General features: G+C 40.8%; 1 protein-coding gene across 3 annotated transcripts in view; it reads left to right on the top strand.

Annotated features, from left to right (window-relative positions):
* The window catches only part of FBLN1 (fibulin 1), a 104,777-nt gene that overhangs the window by 30,963 nt on the left and 48,670 nt on the right, over positions 1-25,144 (top strand). For 2 of the 3 annotated variants that reach the window (XM_060778131.2, XM_060778130.2), the window contains exons 5-14: positions 1,305-1,364; positions 3,793-3,894; positions 4,899-5,036; positions 7,332-7,469; positions 7,714-7,857; positions 13,803-13,931; positions 15,545-15,670; positions 17,525-17,644; positions 19,505-19,636; positions 21,820-21,943. In XM_060778131.2, coding sequence (XP_060634114.2) covers positions 1,305-1,364; positions 3,793-3,894; positions 4,899-5,036; positions 7,332-7,469; positions 7,714-7,857; positions 13,803-13,931; positions 15,545-15,670; positions 17,525-17,644; positions 19,505-19,636; positions 21,820-21,943 — 1,213 coding nt within the window. The remainder of the gene's footprint in view (positions 1-1,304; positions 1,365-3,792; positions 3,895-4,898; positions 5,037-7,331; positions 7,470-7,713; positions 7,858-13,802; positions 13,932-15,544; positions 15,671-17,524; positions 17,645-19,504; positions 19,637-21,819; positions 21,944-25,144) is intronic. The other variant, XM_067468921.1, reaches the window with a different exon arrangement.

Raw genomic sequence — 25,144 nt, forward strand, 5'->3', positions numbered from 1 at the left:
CAATAGGTACTGCTCCTGTGAGAAGGTAACGGTTCTCCATGCAGTTATACCGGCCACATGACCTTGGAGGTGTTTATGGACAATGCCGGCTCTTCGGCTTAGAAATTGAGATGAGCACCAACCCCCAGAGTTGGATACGACTGGACTTAATGTCAGGGGACAACCTTTACCTTTACCTAAAGGAATGAGACTCACTTGTGAATAAGATGTGGGCATTAAAAAGTTGGAAATGAATGGAATTTCATTTGAGACACCTTATTTTATGAATCAGGGTCAGTTCAATTTAGAGAGAACACAGTGAAAAGTAACAATAAATTGTATTATTATTATCCACTCAAGTTGTACATGATCAATAACGAAGTGTCAAAATTATACTGGACAAGATGCAGAGTGTTGGGAATTGAAATCTTATGTTTTGTGAATTTGGATAAGCCTAGTACATTTTTGGAGGCCGTTGCTCCTTATCTCTTTATTCAAACATGAGAATGAGAATCTACCAAATAAAGACCTTATTTTTTCTGGTTTGCAATACAAGGATGGAGATCGCATGGAAAAATAGATAATTTATTGATACAGAATGAATTAAACAGAATATGAAAAATGAACATGCAAAGATTTTATATTAGATAAAATATTTTATATTTTATAGGTATATGTGCCAGAGCAATAACAGATGTAAACATGATTAGATCAGGTGAAATTTTGGAGGAATAACTGGGGGAAAATATGTCTATTATTAATAAAAATAGACAAGTAGAGGATAATTTGTTAGAGGATTGATAGAGAAGGAATTTGTATACATTTCTGTGTTCTTCTATACTGACACTGTAATGCGGTTTGGAACCAGTTTGGGAAGAACCGCTTTTGTTGTGTGGATGATTAAATTGACAGGCCTGGAACTGGTTTGAGGCCAGGTGGGTGATTACATTCACCAGGAGTGAGTGTTTACAATGTGCTTTGCATTTTGGAGAGCCGAATTTAACCATAGGATCTGGGATACACTGGTGAACTTAGACTTACCTGTGATGTCCTTCAATATACTGTAAAAGCACTTAAATCTGTGCTGCAGTGTGCATTGGTGGAATGTGTTTTGTGGCCATTATGGTTCCAAGTTGTTTTGAAACTGCATTATAGTGTCAGTATAGATGACACCCTCCAGAAGGGTGGGGAGAGTGAATGAGATAAAGCAAGATTCTAAATTATGATTTATTGCTGTACTGTTCTATTGTATAAAACAAACATAAAATAATAGTTGGATAATGTGTTGCAACTTATTCAGTCTCCAAATTTGCTTTCTTCTTTAGATTCGGTATCAACAGTGGAGGTTGACCATGAGGATCACTATCTTAATGATCGTTGTAGAGGTGAGCTAATTTGGATTAGTGAACATGGGGAGGTAGAACAGCAATTTGTTTGTAATAGCTTTATACCTATTTGTTTTTGTGTTGTTTTAATTGAATAGTTTTAATAATTGCAAGTTTTAATTCTACTTTAATATTGATATTTTATAGGTTTTTACATTGTAAAGTTTTTAAAGGTTTTGAGGCGCTTTGGATCTCAGTTCCTGAGAGGAAAGTAGGATTCAAGATGACGATGATGATACAAACTTTTAAGTTTGTGGTTGAGTTGAGATTTGGAGGCTTCACAACACATTATATAATACACTAATTCTGTAAACAGTTCCCAAGACTGTTTTGTATGCAATTTGCTAAATCTATATATATATATATACATATACATATACATACATATATATATATATATATAAAATGCTCTGTCCGTAATGAGTACCTTAAAAACAAAAAAACTATGGGCCCAAATGACCCCAAACATATGCACACACGCACACACACAAATATATCACTGGTTGGTGTTTATATATATAATTACAATATACTATATATTAGTATTATATATATTGCTATATAATACATATATATTATATACATATTATTGTTATATATACTACTATATAATATAATGTTAGAATAGAGTTAGAAGGGACTCTACCATGGTATTGGGGGAGAACAGGAAGGAGAGAAGAAAGGAGGGAATGAAAGAGGGAAAGAAGGAGAGAAGGAAAGAAAGAAGTACCGAAGGAAGGAAGAAGAGAGAGTGGAAAGGAAAGGAAACGGAGGGAAATGCAGGAAAGAGGCAAAGAAAGAAGGAGGGGAAAAAGGAAATAAAAAGTGAAAGAAGGAAGGAAACAACAGGGAGGGAAGAAAGGAGACAAAGGAAGAAGTAGAGAAAGGGGGAGGAAGGAAGGAAAGAGAAAAGGAAGGATGAAACCAAAGAGTGAAAGAAGGAATGAAAGAAAGAGGCAGAGAAGAAAGAAAGGAGAGAAAGGGGAAGGGGAAGAAAAAGGGGGAAAGGAATAGGTAGGTACCTCTCTTTCGTAATAGTCCAGATATCTACCTCTACTTCGAAAATTCTTACTATAGGCCACAGCAACACATGGCAGGGCACAGCTAGTATATTATAAAATAAATTGTATATTTATCTTCTTTTCATCAATAAAGTGGGTTGTGGGGCACAACAGGTTTTTTTTGTTCTATTTTCAAGTCTCCCATAGGAGGTTAGCTGTGGTACTGTAAATACCAGGAAAGATTCTGGAGCAGATCATTAAGGAGACTGTCTGCAATCACTTAGAAAGGAATGCTGTGATTACTAAAAGACAACATAGATTTCTCAAAAACAAGTAATTCCAGACTGATCTTATCTCTTTTTTCGATAGAGTTACAAGCTTAGTAGATGCAGGGAATGCTGTGAATGTAGCCTATCTTGATTTCAGTAAGGCCTTTGACAAAGTCACCCACGAACTTCTTGCAAACAAATGTGGGCTAGGCTATGCTACTTTTAGGTGGATCTGTGATTGTTTAAGAGACCAAACCCAAAGGGTGTTCACCAATGGTTCCTCTTCATCCTGGAAAAAAGTGACTCGTGGAGTGCCGCAGGGTTCAGTCCTGGGTCCAGTCCTGTTCAGCATCTTTATTAATGACTTGGATGAAGATTTAGAGGGAATGCTTACCAAGTTTACAGATGACACCAAATTGGGAGGGATAACTAATACTTAGAGGGCAGGATCAGAATTCAAAATGGCCTTTACAGATTAGAGAACTGGGCCAAAATTAACAAAATGAATTTCAACAAGGACAAATGTTACATACTACACTTGGGCAAATAAAATGAAATGTAAAGATGGGTGACAGGAAAGATGAGAAAGGTCTGGAAGCCAAATCCTTTGAGGAGCAGCTTAGGGAACTGGGTATGTTTAGTTTGGTAAAAAGAAGACTAAGAGGGCACATGATAACCATGTTTAAATATTTGAAAGGAAAAGAGATTCCACGTAAACATTAGGAAGAACTTCTTAACAATAATAGCTGTTCTGCAGTGGAATATGCTGCCTTATACTATGGTGGAGGTTTTTAAGCAGAGGCCAAATGTCAGGATTACTTTTATTGTGTATTCCTGCATGGCAAGGAGTTGGACCCTGTAGTCTCTTCCAACTCTATGATCTAGTAGTGTTGGATATACTTATCTGGAAATGTTCACAGAGTATTGGTATAATGTGAACTCATAGTACAGTATGGGTAATTTGTGTGCTGGTGTTGAATTTTTGAATTATTAATGTAATAATTTTATGGTTATTGATTTGCTCCACCAGAAGAGATTATGGAGCTAAACTTTACATGTTTGATGTTTACATTTGACCTTTTTCATTTAGAAAACATTTAGAAAGAACTGTGCATCTATCTTACGCTGCTGTTCCTCACAATTATCTTGGTTCTTTAGGAGGTGGTCCTTGCACTCAGCAGTGTAGAGATACTGGCACCAGTGTCCTTTGTTCTTGCTTTATGGGGTACCAACTCCAGCCAGATGGTTTCACTTGTGAAGGTAAGGAAACTGTTGTTTGCTTTTATCTTTGTGGTTTTAAACAACTAATCCCTATCTTTGCTCTAGCTGCTAGTTAGATCCTCCCAGTTAATATGTAATCTTGCAAAACCATTTGAGAAACACAAAGGTAAATGGAGCAAAATAAAGAGTGATGTATGTATATGTGGCAATTGTTAAACTAGAGTCCAAATTAATGTGGGAAGACTGTTTGAAACCAGCATAAACTATTCCTTAACTTTTTTTAAATGCCTAAGAAATAAGTAACTTCCGTTCAACACATGTTTACAAGGTTATATTCTCCCTTATATAAATCATGGATACCCCAGTCCTTGTTGATATAGTCCTGTATAGTGCCATGGTGGTGCCTAGATGCCAGGGTGAGATCTTTTGCTTTTAAAAAAAAACACACACATTGTCCCCTCAGGATGGAGCCCTCGATGGCACAGTGGGATAAACCACTGAGTTGTTGAACTTGCTTACCAAAAGTTTGCAGGTTCAGAAGTCGCAGAGTAGCTTGATGTGTTCACTCTCTGTAACTTTTTCCGGCTTGTGATCCTACCAGCTCTTTGTTTCAGGCAGATGGTATTTGTGGCACAAGTTCCAATGAATCATCTGAGCAACAGTGTTATGCCTCTGCTTGTAGTCTGTCTGCGCGATCTTCTTGCAGCAGCTGAGGATGTGATCTATTATTTCATCTTCTTCCTTGCAGAGTCTACACATTATTATTATTATTATTATTATTATTATTATTATTATTATTATTATTATTGGGTGGTGGTGGTCGTGATGGAGGAGGAGAAGGGTGATTTCACAGTTTCAACTACCGTATTTACTCAAATCTAATGCTCACCTTTATTGACTAAATTACCTTCCCAAAATAAGGGTGCACATTAGATTTGCATAATATGGTAAACACTTTCTTGGGTTTCAGGGTTTTGAAAATTAGATTCAATTGCTCATTAGACTTGAGTAAATATGGTAATTTTACTTGATTTTCTCCCTAGACATAAATGAGTGTATCACTACAAGCAACACTTGTGCCATTGGACAAATTTGTATCAATACCCCAGGATCATTCCGCTGTCAGCGTGAGACCAGTTGTGGAACTGGTTATGAATTAATGGAAAACAATCTCTGCAAAGGTATGTTTCAACATTTGCCCAGGAAAGATAGGTATTTGCTAAAGAGTACCGCAGTCCCAGATACTAAATCATCTGGTTCACTTCAGTTTCAATGTGCTAGGCCCAGTTCATCCATTACATAGATAACATTCTTTCTGAATACACATCCGTGTTTCTTGTAGACATGTTTTGAAGTGGGGCATGGAGGCAAATATGCAGTGAAGAGACAGCTGCCTCATTTTTGTGGTGTTTGCAGCTGTCTCTTCACTGCTACCAACACCACCCTTGCTATATCTGACAGCAGGTTTCTGAGCACCAATGAACTCCTACCAAGCCATGGGATAACAACACTGCACAGTTAGTCATGGAGAAACAACTGCTGGAAAGTTTCTCCTTCAGTCCTTCTTTAGCCTTTTTTCCACAGTTGAAATAAGGAGGAGGCCTCTCTGTGAGCTTTTCAGTACTCCTCTTGAGTGTTGAGATATGTTGTTTGGTTGCCCATATATTTTACATGTAAAACCAGCTTTCTGATCGGTGCCATTGCAGCCTAGTACTTCATCTTTACTTACAAAGCCAATAGACTGATTGTCTTCTTTCAAGACTTTGGGAATTGATAGGTCTTGGCTGCTGTTAGAAAACTTTTTAATACATAACTTGTAAGGAAATGTGGAGAAGTTTGTTTGAACTATACAATATTGTCTAGTGTAGCTTAGGTCAACCTTCCTCATCTTGTCATCCATCAGCTTTCAGCCAATGTATTGCTGGGGAATGATGGCAATATATAATGCAACACATGTGGAGGGCACCAGACTGGGGAGATTGACTTAGATGCTGCCACAGCATAACATTTTCACTACCTAGTTCAGAGGTCCTCAAACTATGGCCCGGGGGCCACATATGGCCCTCCAAGGTCATTTACCCGGCCCTTACTCAGAGCTAACTTAAGTCTGAAATGACTTGAAAGCACACAACAACAATAACAACAACCCTATCTCATCAGCCAAAAGCAGGCTCACACTTCCCATTGAAATACTAATAAGTTTATATTTGTTTTAATTATTGTATTGTTTTAAAGTTTTTTTTCACTAAAAATAAGATATGTGCAGTGTTCATAGGAATTTATTCACGTTTTTTTTTTCAAATTACAATCCGGCCCTCCAACAGTTTGAGGGACTGTGACCTGGCCCTCTGCTAAAAAAGTTTGAGGACCCCTGACCTAGTTACTTCCCCATAAATACTCATTCTTATGTTGGGAAATGCATTATGGGATGATGGATCAAGTGAAACAATTTGTGGAAGGGTGAATTCTCCAGCTCATTGCTTTCTCCTTAAAAGTGTGCCCCTATATATTATACCATTGACTAACACTTTTCCCAAAGAAGACTAGTGAGTATATTTGAGAACCATGCTCTCCATCACACAAGTTGCCATTGCAGAATCTTAGGGAGCAAGGACAGCATGAATGCACCCATATATAGCCCTCTACTAATAATAGAGATTGGAGGGGAAATCAATCAGTGGGAGAGAGCATTTCACCTATCTCTGCCTGCCAATTCACCACTTTAAATGTGAATTGTTTTAAAATTACTGTATAGACTCAAGTATAAGCCTAGTTTTTCAACCCTTGTTTTAGGCTGAAAAAGTCCCCCTCGGCTTATACTCGAGTCAAGGTTATTTATTATTTTACTCTGTCATTATACCCTATTGGAGCCCCCGGTGGTGCAGTGGGTTATACCACTATGCCAGCAGGACTGAAGACCAACAGGTCTGCAAGGACGTTGCCCAGAGGACGCCCGGATGATTTGATGTTTTATCATCCTTGTGGGAGGCTTATCTCATGTCTCCGCATGAGGAGCTGGAGCTGATAGAGGGAGTTCATCCGCCTCTCCCCGGACTTCAGTCCTGCTGGCACAGGGGTTTAACCCACTGCACCACCGAGGGCTCCTTAGTTTTTGTGGTAAAATTAAGTGACTTGGCTTATATTCGGGTTGGCTTATTCTTGAGTATATATGGTATATTTCCTATATGTTCTGAAACCCAGAAATGAGTCCAATATGAGGAAAAATGACTCGGGAGAACATATTCTGGAGAGAATTGGCAGAAACAGTTTCCCCTGTTTGCAATTACACTGGCAAATAGACCTTTGTGTTTCCCACAAGTCACGTGTACTTTCAACTCATGCCTACAGAGTAGTTCTAGCCTTAGAATACAAACAAATTAGAACTCACCTATTTAAATGTTGCTTTTGTCTAAAGCATAACAAGATAGCCTTGTGAGACCTTCTGCTAACAAACTCTTTCTTTTGTGATGTACCAGATATTGACGAGTGTGAGACTGGTACTCATAACTGCCTCCCCGATTTTATCTGTCAGAATACTCCAGGATCCTTCCGTTGCCGACCCAAGCAACAATGCAAGAGTGGTTTTATACAAGATGCACTAGGCAACTGTATTGGTAAGGCATGTGGCTCTTGGAAGCCAGTTTTCATTGAATTTGGTGTGTTTGGGCCCTCCAATCACTACTGAGAGACTACCTGTTTCGTATTCTGCCACTTGATAATGTTCTCTGTTTATTTTTGTTGCTGCTCCATGTGCTTTGTCTATTCAGGGAAACATTTTCCAGATAGGATTGTAAAGGAAAGCTCTCTTCTCTCAACCTCCCGAGTTTCCATTTTAATTTAGTATGTGTCCTATTGCAGATATTAACGAATGCCTAACGGGTAATGCTCCTTGTCCTGTTGGGCAGACATGCATCAATACGGATGGCTCCTATGCTTGCCACAGGAATGTGCCAAACTGTGGGCGAGGCTACCATCTTAATGAAGAAGGAACAAGATGTGTAGGTACGTCCCAAAAATTCACTTTAACTAATACTTGCGAAGGCTGATCTGGCCAGGGTGGTCCATGCCTTGGTCACCTCTAGGTTGGATTACTGTAATGCGCTCTACGTGGGGCTGCCCTTGAAAACAGTTTGGAAATTCTAACTTGTCCAACGAGCAGCGGCCAGGATGTTAACTGGTGCTCCCTACAGAGAGAGGTCAACCCTCCTGTTCAAGGAGCTCCACTGGCTGCTGTTTATCTTCCGAGCCCAATTTAAGGTGCAGGTGCTTACCTACAAAGCCCTGAACGGTTTGGGACCAGCCTACCTGCGTGACCGCATCTCCATCTACGAACCAACGCATTCACTACGCTCATCTGGAGAGGCCCTGCTCATGATCCCGCCTGCATCGCAAGTACGCTTGGTGGGGACATGAGACAGGGCCTTTTCCGTGGTGGCCCCCATCTCTGGAACACTCTCCCCAAAGATCTTAGACAGGCCCCTACATTGGCAGTCTTCAGAAAGAATTTGAAGACCTGGCTGTTCCTATGTGCCTTTCCCGATTAGGAAATCTCCAATACCAAGTCCCAGAAGCACTTTATTAGAATTAAGATTGCTGCACACTGCACACTGCATTTGCCCTATAATCCTTACATATCACCTGTCACATCAGCACTTTCCTGTACCTGTAGTACTTTCCTGTACTAATCCTGTACCCTTTACTCTGGCCCGGCCTAGTTTTACCCTGTTTGATGTATTGTTTATTGCTTCTGGTTTTGTTGTTTTAATACTGCTTTAATTGTTTTATTTGCTTTAAGTGTATTGTTATGTTGTGTATTGAGGCCTTGGCCTTTGTAAGCCACATCGAGTGCTTCGGGAGATGCTAGCGGGGTACAAATAAAGTTTAATAATAATAATAATAATACTCCATCTCAACTTGATTACATTATATTTATATCTCATTGTTTCTTTATTTCTCGCATTTCTATCCCGTCCTTCTCAACCCCCAAAGGGGGACTCAGGACGGCTTACAATGGGCCCCATTCCGAAGCCATTACATAACAAATTACAAAATTAAAACCACAATTAGACATAAAAGCATAATTAACAATACATAAGCCATTGTTAAAACAGTAAAACAGTCTCATCAGCCATATCGTCATTCCAGTCACATTCCCTTAAAGTGCTGCTTGCATCTATTGTCGAAAAGCCTGGTCCCAAAACTATGCCTTTAGTTTCTTTCAAAAAACTAGGAGGGAGATGGCCGATCTTACCTCAGTTGGGAGTGTGTTCCATAGGCAGGGGGCCACCACTGAGAAAGCCCTGTCTCCCGTCCCCACCAAGTGCATTTGTGCTGTTGACGGGAGCGAAAGCAGGGCCTCCCTGGATGATCTTAGGTTTCGAGGTGGGACATAGGGGTGGATGCGTTCGGACAAGTAAGCTGGGCCAGAACCGTATAGAGCTTTATAGGTCAAAACCATCACTTTGAATTGGGCTTGGAGGTGGAGCGGCAGCCAATGGAGCTGGCATAACAGGGGGGTGGTATGCTCCCTGTATGTCGCCCCACTTAGTAGTCTGGCTGCCGACCATTGAACTAGCTGAAGTTTCCCGAACCGTCTCTAATAAACTCAGAGTGGCTAACACAGGCAACAATTCAATGTCACAATATCAATAAACAACAATATAAAACCATAAATACATAATAGATTAAAAACAGTAATATTAGTTATATAATCACATAATCACATAGCCGTTTCCAATTATCATAACAGTCGTATGGTCCATTTCAATGTCCAAAGTGCTGCTGCGCCTGCTAGCTGAAAGCCTGGTTCCAAAACCATGATGTTAGTTTTTTCCTAAAGGAAAGGAGGGAGGACACCTATCTAATCTCGCTGGGGAGCAAATTCCACAAGCAGAGGGTCACCACCAAGAAGGCCCTGCCCTCGTCCCCACCAGGGGCATTTGCGAAGCTGGTGGGACCGAGAGCAGGGCCTCCCCAGTAGATCTTAAATTACGAGGAGGAACATAGAGGGAGATACATTTGAACAAGTAAGCTGGGCTGGAACCGTATATGACTTTATAGGCCAAGACCAGCACTTTGAATTGTGCTCAGAAGTGGACCAGCAGCCAGTGGAGCTGACATAACAGGGGGTAGTGTGCTCACTGTATGGCACTCCGGTGAGTAATCTGGCTGCTGACCATTGGACTAGTTTGAGATTCTGAACAGTCTTCTAAGGCAACCCACGTAGAGTACATTGCAGTAATCTATTCAGGATGTAACCACAGTGCCACCCTGTTTTTGTTTTACTCTTTGATACATGACGCTCGATGACATATACTGCCTCTGAACATGGGCATTTCTTTTAGTTGTCATGTCTTGCTACTTGCAACCTGCAATACATTCTCAATAATTATATTTGAAATAATTGCAACTTGTGGAAGTTCAGGATATATTCATTATTTCTTTTTAAAAGGAGCATCTAATTACACATGAGATAAAGGGCCCTTCCATGTGGCCATATAACCCAGTGGAAGTGTGTCACTTATGGTTCTCCTGGACCTTTCAGCGGCTTTCAATACCATGGTATCCTTCTGGGTCATCTTGCCGGGATGGGACTGGCTGGCACTGTTCTTCAGTGGCTCCATTCCTTCCTGGAGGGATGTTCTCAGAAGGTGGTTCTGAGGGACTCCTGTTCAACTTCTTAACCACTGCCCTGTGAGGTCCTTCAGGGCTCTACATTTTCTCCCATGCTATTTAATCACCCACTCAAGCATGTTTAGTGGGAACACGGGAGAGGGCCTTTTTAGTAGCTGCTGTCAGACTGTACTGCTTTCAAGCTCTCCCTCCCAAGAAAGATCGGGATGTCACTATCTCTGCTGGCCTTCCACAAACAGGTCAAGACTTTTCTGCAGGCAGGTGTTTGGAGAAGGATATGGTGCACGTTGCTGGGAAGATTATTGGTGGAATATGGGGAGGGGAGTGGGTATTTTGAATGCATTTTAATTATATTTATTGTGTTTTATCCTTATTTTAAACTAACAATACTGTTTGTTTTTTAGCTTTCATGTTTGCTTTGTTTTAAATTGATCAAAGTATGTGGTCATTACCTTCTCTTAGTCCCCTTGGAGAGGAAGGCAGGGTATAAATAAAGCAAAGTAAATTAAATAAATATCTTTTTCAAACTCTGGCAAAAAGAATAGGACATTATTCTGATAAACCTTTAGCTCCACCTAGTGGGAAACCTCAAGTTGGGAAATTGCATGGAATCTTTAATCCAAATACTAAGGAGAATCCAGGAGCTGTGTTGTGGAGAGTAGTTCAGAGGTTGTTTAAAAACCGCTTGATGGTTCTTGCAATTTTTATCTATATGTAGCATATAGGACCAAGATAGACAGCAGAGAAAAATGTCTTTTCAATTTGTTTAACACTACAAATTAAGGCAAGTGGAATCCAGCTGTTATTTAGTATGGTTGGGAGTGTTAAGAAAACCCCGATGAAGTTGCTAGAAGAAACATTAACAACCTTAGATGTGCAGATGACTCCACTTTGATGGCCAAAAGCAAGGAGGAACTGAGGAGTCTTCTAATCAAGATGAAAGAAGAAAGTGCAAAAGCTGGGTTGTAGCTAAACATGAAAAAAAAAACCAAGTTTATGGCAAGAAGAATGATTGACAACTGGGAAATAGAGGGAGAAAATGTGGAGGCCGTGACAGACTTTGTATTTCTAGGTGCAGAGATTACTGCAGACACAGATTGCAGCCAGGAAATCAGAAGACGTTTATTTCTTGGGAGGAGAGCAATGACCAATCTCGATAAAATAGTGAAGAGTAGAGATATCACACTGACAATGAAGATCCGCATAGTAAAAGCAATGGTATTCCCCGTAGTTACCTACAGATGTGAGAGCTAGACCATAGGGAAGGCTGAGTGAAGAAAGAGAGATGCTTTTGAACTGTGGTGTTGGAGGAAAGTTCTGAGAGTGCATTGGACAGTGAGAAGATCCAACCAGTCCATACTTCAGGCAATAAAGCCCGACTGCTCATTGGAGGGAAGGATAGTAGAGGCGAAGATGAAGTACTTTGGCCACATCATGAGAAGACAGGAAAGCTTAGAGAAGACAATGATGCTGGGGTAAATGGAAGGAAAAAGGAAGAGAGGCCAACCAAGGGCAAGATGGATGGATGGCATCCTTGAAGTGACTGGATTGACCTTGAAGGAGCTGAGGGTGGTGATGGCCAACAGGGAGCTCTGGCGTGGGCTGGTCCATGAGGTCACGAAGAGTCGGAAATGACTGAACAAATAAACAACAACACATTGAAAAAATTGAGGTTCTCATCAGATTTGATGGCAAATTAGAATCGCTCACGTAAACCAACTTGTGTGAAAAGGGAAGGAGGAACCCAGCATCCTGAAGGCTGGACAGGGAGGCAGGGAGCATGAAGAATCTGTTCCCAATGGTGGAGGCAGCCTCAGAGCTCTGTGGTGCCCAGAGGAAGAGGAGGAGCGCCCAGCTGGTGATCCAGTCATTCCTGCCAGTTAGCCATGGATCCTGTCTCCCAGCAGTCCTTGGGATTTGTCGTCCACCCCCCCCCTCTTACAGGCTCAGTCTCATGCTGTTCCCAATTGGTCTAACTCACAAGGCCCTTCAAAACTTCCCCTCTATTTTGAATGGGGCTAGTTTAACTTGTGTACATTTATACTCTAGTAAATATGGTATTTCTGGAAAAATAATTCTACTACCAATAAAACAGCTTTACTTCAAAGAACCACTCATAACCATAAGATCTTGGCTGGTGTCCCTGTGTACAGTTGTTTGGTCAGCTGAGACATTTGGTGAAAATCTCTGAAGTCCCTACGAAACAATCCAGTATGCTTATTATCTGGGCTACAGCATGTTTTGTATTGTTGAACTCAATATCTGCTTTGATAAAAGATAAGTCAGTTTTTTGAATGATGGGAACCTTTTCTAACTTTTGTAAAAAAGGAAAGAAAATGTGAAGATACTTGTGGGATTTGAATATTCAATATGGGAATATTTGGGCTATAAGGAAGCAAGAGCTAGAGAAAAGGGAACTAACGTATTTCACCTCATAATAGTCACACTTTTTCCTCTTTTCCTCTTCAAAATGGGGTGTGTGGCTATATGAAATATTTGGACTATTCCTCACATAATAGTCGCACCCCTGCCCACATGCCTGCCCCTTGGAGTGAAATATTTGGAGATCTACAGGGTCTCCTCTGGCTAGCAGCCAAAGGAGGTCCCAAAGACAATAAAGACTTACAGGGCCAGCTTTGGCTGCTGGTAGGTAAAGTAAACTCTGTAGGCTTTGTTGGCTGGTGTTCATGAACTAGTGAAACCTATGGGGCCTCCTTTGGCTGCAAACAGCACATGCAGTGAGCGAGACCTCCACCTGTATGTTTGCTAGCCAGAATTAGAGTCTGCCACCACCCAAGGGAAGCCTCTTCGCTCTCGTGACTTGACTTGCCTGTGGACCTGCTTCTTGGAGCTATGGGGATTGCTCCAAGGGGCAGGCATGTGGGCAGGGGTGCGACTATTATGTGAGGAACTGACAAATACCAAAACTGGTGTCACTACTATTATAGATTTAAAGGACTTTGGGATGGTAGGCAAGAAATCAATTTAATTTGATAAAAAAAATATTGTGCATTAGTTTCATAGGGGCAGGGAGGTATATTAATAACTGGGAGAAGATATTTACGGGTAAAGTTATGGAATATGAGTTAGTATTAGTGTACCAAGATTACCATATAATATGTATTATGAGAATTATATTACAACAATAAACAATAAAGTTGGGGTGAAAAGGGCAGCATATAAATGCCATAAATAAATAAATTTAAAAAAGATTTTTGAAATTTGCCATTTTAGTTTTTTTTATTCCCTCTCCCTTATGTCTTTGTGTTTTACTTCTACCTTAAATTATTTTTCTAACCTTTCTTTTCCACAAGATGTAGACGAATGTTTGGTACCCAATCAGCCTTGTGGAGAAGGTCACACTTGTACCAATACTCCGGGAAGTTATCGTTGTGAGTGCCACGCTGGCTACTATTTTGATGGAATCACCAGGACGTGTGCTGGTAGGTAATACATGCAATAACATGCAATAACTGTCTATTTAACATACAATAAATACATGCAAAAACTGTCTCTTTAACAGAGCAATCACTTGGTTTGTTAGCTATCATCACATATTAGTTTACAATGTAAAAAAAATATTGTTTAATGCTTGAGCAGGAATCCCACTGGAGCACTGCAGCGCACCCAAATACCTGGGAGTCACTCTGGACCATACTCTGATCTACAAGAAGCACTGTCTGAATATCAAGCAAAAAGTAGGCGCTAGAAACAATATCATACGAAAGCTGACTGGCACAATCTGGGGATCACAACCAGACACAGTGAAGACATCTTCCCTTGTGCATTGCTACTCTGCAGCTGAGTATGCATGCCCAGTGTGGAACACATCTCACTATGCTAAAACAGTGGATGTGGCTCTTAATGAGACATGCCACATTATCACGGGGTGTCTGTGCCCTACACCACTGGAGAAATTACACTGTCTAGCCGGTATTGCACACCTGACATCCGCCGGGAAGTAGCAGCCAATAGTGAAAGAACCAAGGCAGTTACATCTCCAGCTCATCCCCTGTTTGGGTATTAGCCAGCACGTCAACAACTTAAATCAAGAAATAGTTTTCTAACATCTACAGAGACACTCGCTGGAACACCTCAGCAAGCGAGAGGCCAAAAGTGGCAGGCTAAAACCCAGAACCTCAATCAATGGCTGATACCAAATGAGAGACTCCCTCCTGGGCACACAGAAAACTGGGAGACTTGGAAGGCACTGAACAGACTGCGCTCTGGCACCACGAGATGCAGAGCCAACCTTCAGAAATGGGGCCACAAAGTGGAATCCACGACATGCGAGTGTGGAGAAGAGCAAACCACTGACCACCTGCTGCAATGCAACCTGAGCCCTGCCACATGCACAATGGAGGACCTCCTTGCAGCAACACCAGAGGCACTCCAAGTGGCCAGATACTGGTCAAAGGATATCTAATCAACTACCAAGTTTGCAAATTTTGTATTTTGTTTGTTTGTTTGTTAAAAAATGCAATACAACTGTTTGGTTTGCTCCTGACATGATAAGTAAATATCAACAATACCCAACTGATACTCTGCCAAGACTATTTATTGGTTGAAATGTTGCCATTTCATTATTTGTAAAATAACAATGAAAAAGTATACTGCAAAAGATTCAAATTTTTGCTGATTTTAATAAAATATAAGATTTTATAAAAGATGTATTTGTTGATAGATTTATAAAATTGCCAAAGCCCTTGGTGAACTAGTACCTGATTCTCTCGAGAGATTTTTCAGTTTGAATAGGGACAAGGAGAAGTCCAAATAGTTCCTTGGGTGTTGAAGTTGGCACATGCCCTGACTTCATGGCATAGTATGATTCAGGTGTCCTGCAATAATGATAAATCTTATCATATTTTTTCAGCAGCTTTTGTATGAACTTGGCAGGTTAAGAATTGAATCAAAAAGATATTATGATCACTTTGAAGTCAGAAGAATTCGTAGAATATTGGTGTGTCACTGGCATTTTAAAAAACAGCATCTTGTTTATATGTTCTTCCCATAAATTTGAGCAGAAATCTTCACAGTGATATATTCCTCTCCGTAGATATTAATGAATGCCGACGATATCCTGGCCGCCTGTGTAACCACAAGTGTGAAAACACAGCTGGTTCTTACTACTGCAGCTGTACAATGGGTTTCAAACTTTCATCTGATGGGAGGTCATGTGAAGGTAAGCTCTATGTTCTATGTTCACCAGTAGTGCAATGTTTAGACTTGAGTCCTATGCTTGTTGACACTGAAGTATGCTTATTGACTTCAGTAGGATTAATGCCCGGTTTAAATATGCATAAAATTATGACTTTAGAGAACCAGTGATCTACATCAGTTTGAATGCCAAATGAGGTCGATGATATAGTCTAAGCTGTCTCATGATCTCATCTTGAGATGTTGCATAGGGTGTTGCAAGATTAAAATGGTGCCTTTGGATGGGGGGAGGGGGAGATATTAAATGCCACTTTCTGTTACTTAGAAGAACGATATAATAATAATAATAATAATAATAATAATAATAATAATAAATAAGGTAAAGGTAAAGGTAGTCCCCTGACATTAAGTCCAGTCATGTCTGACTCTGGGGTGTGGTGCTCATCTCCATTTCTAAGCCGAAGAGCCAGCATTGTCCGTAGACACCTCCAAGGTCATGTGGCCGGCATGACTGCATGGAGCGCCGTTACCTTCCCACCGGAGCGGTACCTATTGATCTACTCACATTTGCATGTTTTCGAACTGCTAGGTTGGCAGAAGCTAGGGCTGACAGCGGAAGCTCACGCTGCTCCCCGGAATCGAACCTGCGACCTTTCGATCAACAAGCTCAGCAGCTCAGTGCTTTAACCCACTGCGCCACCGGGGGCACCAATAATTAATAATATTGAATTATTATATATATTTTTTGTCGTGTCAGGAGCAACAGCTCCTGTTGTGAGAGAATTGGCTGTCTGCAAGGACGTTGCCCAGGGGACGCCCGGATGATTTTTGATGTTTTATCATCCTTGTGGGAGGCTTCTCTCATGTCCCCGCATGAGGAGCTGGAGCTGATAGAGGGAGCTCATCCACCTCTCCCCGGATTCGAACCTGCGACCTGTCGGTCTTCAGTCCTGCCAGCACAGTGCTTTAACCCACTGCGCCACCGGGGGCTCCAATTATTATTATTAATAATATTTAATAATATGGAATTATTATTATTATTATTATTATTATTATTATTATTATTATTATTATATAAGAACTGATGGGATCACAAGCCTGAAAAGGTTACAGAAAATGAACACATCAAACTACTCTGGGACTCTGAATTCAGACTGACAGAGTTTTGGAGCACAATACTCCTGACCTCACAATCGTGTGAAAAAACAGAGTCGATGTTGCAATCCCAGGCAACAGCAGGATTGAAAAGAAACAACTGGAAAAGCTGACACAATATGAGGATTTAAAGATCGAACTGCAAAGACTCTGGCACAAACCAGTAAAGGTGGTCCCAGTGGTGTTTGGCACACTGGGTTCAGTGCCCAAAGACCTTGGCCTGCACTTAAACACAATTGTCGCTGACAAAATTACCATCTGCCAGCTGCAGAAGGCCACCTTACTGGGATTTGCACGCATTATTCGCTGATACATCACACAGTCCTAGACACTTGGGAAGTGTCCAATGTGTGATCCAATACAACAGCCAGCAGAGTGATCTTGTTTGCTGTGGACTCATCTTGTTGTGTTTCAAATAATAATAATAATAATAATAATAATAATGATAATAATAATAATAATAATAGCTTTATTTTTATACCCTGCCTCCATCTCCCCAAAGGGACATGGGGCGGCTTACAAAGGACGTGCCCAGCAAATACAGATTAAAAACAAACACAGAAATACAGTAAACAAATAAAAACAATAAAACATCAAGTCGGACAACATGAAATGAGATACATTTAGGATTCTACATATACAATAAATGGTTACATATAATAAAGTTGCTAATGAATAAAGTCAAAGGTGCTGTTTGGCCCTCATACATTTTTGTTGGTTTCAGACATGAATGAATGCGAAAGCAATCCCTGTAGCCAGGAGTGTGCTAATGTCTATGGTTCCTACCAGTGCTATTGTCGTCGGGGCTACCAGCTTAGTGACATTGATGGGATCACATGTGAAGGTAAGCAGCAATCATTAAATATGCGATTCACACCAAGCTATGTTATAATATTTTAGGACCCTGTTCTGCTGTGACTAGCAGTGGCTTTTCCAAGGTTGAGGCAGTGGAGCCTTCACCATTTTTTGCTTCCCTAAATCTTTTATCCAAAGACTAGCCATCTCCTTCCATGCATTGCTGTGGCCCAGTCTGCATATATGTGTTTTGTGTGTATATACATGTGTGTATATATTTGTGTATATGTGTATATATCTGGTTTTGTGCATATGTTGTAATGTATTTTTTTGTTTTTTAACTTTTTAAGTCTCATCTGTTGTTTTTCAGCGTTTTTTTTATGAGTGATGGTCACTCGTTGGCCTGATAGGTGTATTGTGTCCAAATTTGGTGTCAATCTGTCCAGTGGTTTTTGAGTTATGTTAATCCCACAAACAAACATTATATTTTTATTTATATAGACTAACCGTCCCCGGCCACGCGTTGCTGAGGCCAAATCTGTGTATATGTGTTTTGTGTGTGTATGTCTTTAAGTGTGTGCAAATATTTGTGTATATATGTGTGTTTGTGTGTGTGTGTGTGTGTGTGTGTATATATATATATATATATATATATATATATGGATGTGTGTATATATTTGTGTATTTGTGTGTTTATATGTGTACAAGCATATTGTGTATATGTGTGTGCTTGTCTATATGAATATTTGTGTGAATGTTTGTATGTGCATGTGTATGTGTATATATGTATGTGTGCATGTATGTGTGCTTGTGTATGTGTGTATATATGTATATTTGTGTGTGTATGTGTATATGAATATATGTGTGTATATATATGTGTGTGTATATGGGTTCTCCCTTATGAACCATCAAGGTTATTAAGATCTTCTGGAGGGGCCCTGCTCTCGGTCCCACCGCCTTCGCAATCGTGGTTGGTGGGGACGAGGGACAGGGCCTTTTCGGTGGTGGCCCCCCGGCTTTGGAACTCCCTCCCGATGGAGATTAGATCTGCCTCCTCCCTCCTTACATTTAGAAAGCTGGTAAAAACATGGTTTTGGAATACTGCATTTGCAGAATGCTGACTAAGTCAATAACTATTGACCTTTCTGGCAGATGGCGATGAATTTGTGATTCTTGTGGACGAACTGATTTTTGCTGTAGCCTGTATTAATTGTATGAATTGTTTTTTAATGTGCTTATATTGATGATTTATAATGTTTTTTGTATTGTATTGAATTTATGTTGTTAGCCGGCCTGAGTCCCTCCTTGGAGGTGAGAAAACACCTCCAAAAACTCGAAATAAATAAATAATAAATAAATATTTGTGTGTGTTTGTGCATATATACATATACATATACGTGTGTGTGTATGAATGCGTGCATGTGTATATGCATATTAGTGTATTTGTATATGTATATATGGTGTATTTTTGGGGATTTTAAGTCTGTTCCGCTGGGGTTTTCTGTGTGTGTGGGTATATGTGTGTGTGTTTTAGGGGTGATGGACCCTCATTGGCCGGATATGTGTATTGTGTCCAAATTTCGTGTCAATTTGTCTAGTGGTTTTTGAGTTATGTTAATCCCAAAAACAAACATTACATTTTTATTTACATAGATGATAGGAATGTCTACCTCTGAAACATGTGTTCTTTGCCTGTAAAACATATGTTTTTTCCCATCATTGCATAATTCCAGCATTGGCCCTTAAGCCTGATTTACACATAGCCCTGTCTATCACATATTTAGTTAATAACATAACTGTTACTAAAAAGGATTACCTTAAAAGGATATATTATGATTTATGCAGTACTCAAGGGCAACATTATCAACCATTTCCATTATGTTTTCTGATCACTGGATATATTTTTCAGATATTGATGAATGTGCTTTACCCACTGGAGGACATATCTGTGCCTATCGATGCATTAACGTTCCAGGGAGCTTTCAATGTACTTGTCCCGCTTCCGGTTATAAGTTGGCACCTAATGCACGAAACTGTCAAGGTATGTTGAAAATGTAACAATTTATTTGGCACGCATAATAAGAGTAAGCATCATGTGTTTATTGGTTAGTAAAGCTGGTGCTTTGGTTCAAAAGTGTTGCTAAAGTTCTGGTGATGAGAATTCCAGAATTCTAACAAAATTTTCAAAATATCATTATTATTTTGTTATTGGTGATTCTTATGACAGAACCAATTAGGAACTGCCATTTATAACAAAATTTTGGAAGTTTTGTTAGAGTTCTGAAATTTTCACCACCAGAACTTTAGCAATGCACCAGCGCCCCCTAGTTTTGTAAGTACTTTAGAACCATTTAGAACCATGGATTGCCCATGCCTATTATCTAGATCAGTGTTTCTTAAACTATGGGTCCTGACCCCAAATGGGGTCCCCTTGGCTCAATGTCGGGGTTGAGAAAGCCCCCCCCCTCCCACTGCAGATTAGGACCCGCAGAGGCTGCTGCTTCGATCAAAGGAGGGGGAAAGCTCATCTCAAGCTGCTAAGGGAAGGGAACATCATCTTACTGCACCCTTGTATATAATGGGATTTGAGCAACCATGGGTTTTGGTATCCACTGTGGCTCCTGGAACCAAACCCCAGTAGATACTGAGAGCCTCTTTGTTTTAATTAAAGGGTTTGATTTTAATGTACTTGGAAGTTAGAGATGCCCTAATTATTATTGCTGTGGTACTTCAAATTTTTGGACTATGGTGCTGGAGGAAAATTCTGAGAGTGCCTTGGACTGTGAGAAGATCCAACCAGTCCATACTTCAGGAAATAAAGCCGACTGCTCATTGGAGGGAAGGATATTAGAGGCAGAGATGAAGTAGTATTTTGGCTACATCATGAGAAGACAGGGAAGCTTAGAGAAGACAGTGATGCTGGGGGAAATGGAAGGAAAAAGAAAGAGGAGCCAACCAAGGGCAAGATCAGTGTTTCTCAACCTGGGGGTCGGGACCCCTGGGGGGGTCATGAGGGGGTGTCAGAGGGATCGCCAAAGACCATCCGAAAACACAGTATTTTCTGTTGGTCATAGGGGTTCCGTGTGGGAAGTTTAGCCCAATTCTATCATTGGTGGGGATCAGAATGGTCTTTTATTGTAGGTGAACTATAAATCCCAGCAACTACAATTCCCAAATGCCAAGGTCTATTTTTCCCAAACTCCACCAGTGTTCATTCACATTGGGGTATATTGAGTATTCGTGGCAAAATTGGTCCAGATCCATCATTGTGTGAGTCCATAGTGCTCTCTGGACGTAGGTGAACTACAACTCCAAAAGTCAATTTCCATTAGTCAAGGGAGTTCTGTGTGGTAAGATTGGTTCAAGTCCATTGTTGGTGGAGTTCAGAATGCTCTTTGATTGTAGGTGAACTATAAATCCCAGCAACTACAACTCCCAAATGACAACATCAATCCCCTGCCAACCCCACCAGTATTCAAATTGGGGCATATCAGGTATTTGTGCCAAATGTGTTTCCGGTGAATGAAAATACATCCTGCATATCAGATATTTATATTATGATTAATAACAGTAGCAAAATTGTAGTTGTGAAGTAGCAACAAAAATAATTTTATGGTTGGGGGTCACCACAACATGAGGAACTGTATTAAGGGGTCGCGGCATGACTGGGCAAGATGGATGGGTGACATCCTTGAAGTGACTGGCTTGACTTTGAAGGAGCTGGGGGTGGTGATGGCCGACAGGGAGCTCTGGCGTGGTCCATGAGGTCGTGAAGACTCGGAAACGACTGAACGAATAAACAACAACACTCCAAATCCTCAGATTTAACCATCCAATATATTTTTAAATGATTTGTATACCTATTTTATATACTTCTATACCTTGGGTGATATGAAAGAATTTTGGGCAAAAGGGGGTCACAAGTTTAAGAAGCCTTGATCTAGAGATGACTGTATCTTTGTCTAGAATTATTGTTACATCTTCTTGTGATGTGAATGGTGTATGGGAAAATCTGACATGCTGACTTTCTATGTGAATGATTTAAAATATATATACAATGATTCCCTGATACGAACACCACACAGCAGCTCAACATAGGTTTGTTGCTTCATTGTGAACAAGGCAATTCCCAATTCTGTCTATCTACAGTAAGCCTCTCTCTCTTTCTTTCTCTCTCTTTCTCTCTCCCTCATTTCTTGATATATATATATATTTAAAAAACAGATATCGATGAGTGTGTGGCAGAAACACATACCTGTTCATACAATGAGACCTGCTTCAACATTCAGGGTGGTTTTCGCTGTCTGTCTTTGGAATGCCCAGAAAATTATAGGAAATCTGGAGAAACGTAAGTACTTTTCTTCATCTTATGAAATAGCTTGGTGTCAGTATAAGAACCAAACCTGGCAAACCAAGCCAAGCAGTGAGCTCCTGGTATCTGATGGGATTTCGTTCCAGGACCTCCCATGGACACCAAACTCTTTGGATCCATAAGTCCCATAATGTGGAAAGGAATATTAAAATGGTGTCCGTTAGATAAATGTCCCTTAGATTAAAATCAAGCTTTGTTTTTTGGATTTTTTGTGGAATATTTCCAAGCCATGGATGGTTGAATCTGTGGATACAGAATCCATGGATATACTGGGCCGACTCTGGGTACCTGTTGATGTGTAGAGTACCTTCTGTTCTGTTCCGCGCTGGGCCTGTAACAGCTGTCTTTTCTACAGGACGTATACTTTAAGCCCAGTGGGAAGCCAGGGGGCCTCAAAGAGAGGTTCTCAGGGATTTTTCTGAAATGATGGTCTTTAGAGTCTTTAATGATACAACAAAGTCTTTATTATGGAACAAATAACAAATCTTCAATGGCTCAAACAACACTTCAAAGCTTTTAGTCTAGTCCTCAATGGACTGGTACCTGACTTTGATTAACTGTACTTTCTCTGCAGGAAAAAAAAACCTCTTTTAACCTCTCCCAGGCTGTTTACTATTTATGCCTCATCGGTGTGGGTGCTACTACCGATTCCAAATGCAGCTGGTTTTCGAGTAGACCTACCAGGCGAGGCTTGTAGATATTTCAGATGGAGTTCCGTGGGTCTGTAGTGCTGTCCTCCCTCAGAGAAATCTTTGAGAACTTCAGGGCTGTTTTCCCTCTGATTGCTGTGAGGCTGAGAGGCTGTGAGCTCTCAGCCAGAGCCTTGGGACCTTTTCCCTGGAATTTCTGTTTCCCCGGATGTTCTTGGGAAAAGAAGCTTTTCTACGGGACGAGCTGGTCTACGTCCAATAGTTTAATTTCCTTATGTGAGACTGCCCAAAAAATGGCTCCTTTCCCTCCCAGAGCCCTGAACAAGGGGCGGAACCAAAGCTTAATTATGATGGACAGGAGGCCTGCCCTATAATTGCAAACAGAGAACAGAAAGAAAATAAAGTTGGAGCTCCTGGTACAGCCGTACCAGCACACCTTCTGAGGATATTAATGTTATACATTGTTGATACACTAGTTGAATCAGGTCAAACATGGTAATTATAGGTCATAGACTGGGTGCCATTTCAGACATATTAAGGTCCAGATCTTTACAGGTGTTTTTAATACCTGGATTAAACCAAGCAAATTTGGTTTACTCCAGTTTGAAATGAATTCACCTGAAACATCAACTGGACACCTCAAGCTAATCTGTTTTTGAGCCCAAATTTTAGGGCTGTGTAGACGGGCCCTCGGATGAGTGACAATGAATATGGTATGTTGTCTTTTATATCAGGCTAAAGATCTTTGCCTGGTTACAGCTGTTGGTTTGTAGCCATACTTTGGGATAAGGGGCAGGCTTTGGGGAGGTGTGGATATGATTGTGGGGAGGCTGTGAGTTTTAAATGCTATTTTAAGTGCATTTATTCTATTTTAATCCATTTTAACCACATAGTTACTATTTAATTGCTTTTTAACTTTTATATTGGAGCCCCCGGTGGTGCAGTGGGTTAAACCCCTGTGCCGGCAGGACTGAAGACCGACAGGTCGCAGGTTCGAATCCAGGGAGAGGCGGATGAGCTCCCTCTATCAGCTCTAGCTCCTCATGCGGAGACATGAGAGAAGCCTCCCACAAGGATGATAAAAATATCAAATCATCCGGGCGTCCCCTGGGCAACGTCCTTGCAGACGGCCAATTCTCTCACACCAGAAGTGACTTGCAGTTTCTCAAGTCGCTCCTGACACGACAAAAATAAAACAAAAAAAACTTTTATATTGTGTTTTTTAAACTTTATTAAGTGTGGAATTGTTAGCCTCTTTGTATCTCTATGAGGAGAAAGCCAGAATATAAATGAAGTTAATAATAATAATAATAATAATAATAATACTTTAGTGGGTTTACAGAAGAAAAGTTTAACACTCTTGAAATAATTTAAAGCGAAGGAAGAATGTAGGTTGTCTGCAATTCCTTCATTTCTTGCCTTGTTGGCATATTCTTATTTCTTCACTTATATAAAAAGCCCCCACTGGTGCAATGGGTTAAACCCTTGTGCTGACAGGACTGAAGTCCAACAGGTCGGAGGTTCGAATCAGGGGAGATTGCGGATGAGCTCCCTCTGTCAGCTCCGGCTCCCCATGGGGGAACATTAGAGAAGCCTCCCACTAGCATGGCAAAACATCAAAACATCCAGGTGTCCCCTGGGCAACGTCCTTACAGACGACCAATTCTTTCACATCAGAAGCAACTTGCAGTTTCTCAAGTAGCTCCTGACAAAAAAAAATCTTATATAAAATGCACAAAAATATGGAGGTCTATTTTGTCTTTTGTTCTGACCTTGTTTTGCAGTGGGGACACCAAATTTCCTCTGTCCATAGAAGCAGCTGCTCTGTTTTGAGCCCATGGAAGAAAATGCCATGAATGTGAGGCTTTGCATGTATTGTTTGGCTGCAACCCCAGAATTCCATGATGGCTAGCATCAGGCCTGTAGACAGGATTTTGATTCGGGGGGGGGGGGGGTGTCTGAGTTTGATACTGTTGGATAGTACATGTATGCAGCGCTGTAGAGGGTCATTGACTGGAACGGTGATACGGCTGATGAGACTGTTTTACTGTTTTAATGATTGCTGATGTATTGTTTTAATTATGATTTATGTTCAATTGTGGTTTTATTATTGTCATTATTATGTAGTGGCATCGTATCGCTGCCTATTGTAAGCCATCCTGAGTCCCCCTTAGGGGTTAGAGAAGTGACGGGGTAGAAATACCAGAATTCCACATTTATCAATTTATCTTGTTCACTGGGGAAGAAACCTTAAGACTAAAAGCAGGATTTTCCATACAAAATGCCGCTCCTTTGAGGCATTACTAACCCTGAGGCTTCTTACAGCGAGCGGTCAACCCTCCTGTTTAAGGAGCTCCACTGGCTGCCGTTCATTTTTCGGTCCCAATTCAAGGTGCAGGTTCTTACCTACAAAGCCCTGAACGGTTTGGGACCCACCTACCTACCTGACCGTATTTCTGTGTATGTACTCACACGATCTCTTCGATCATATGGAGAGGCCTTGCTCGTGCTCCCACCTCCCTCGCAG

The sequence above is a fragment of the Anolis sagrei genome, chromosome 5 (genome assembly GCF_037176765.1).
Source record: "Anolis sagrei isolate rAnoSag1 chromosome 5, rAnoSag1.mat, whole genome shotgun sequence".
Classification (NCBI taxonomy): Eukaryota; Metazoa; Chordata; class Lepidosauria; order Squamata; family Dactyloidae; genus Anolis; species Anolis sagrei.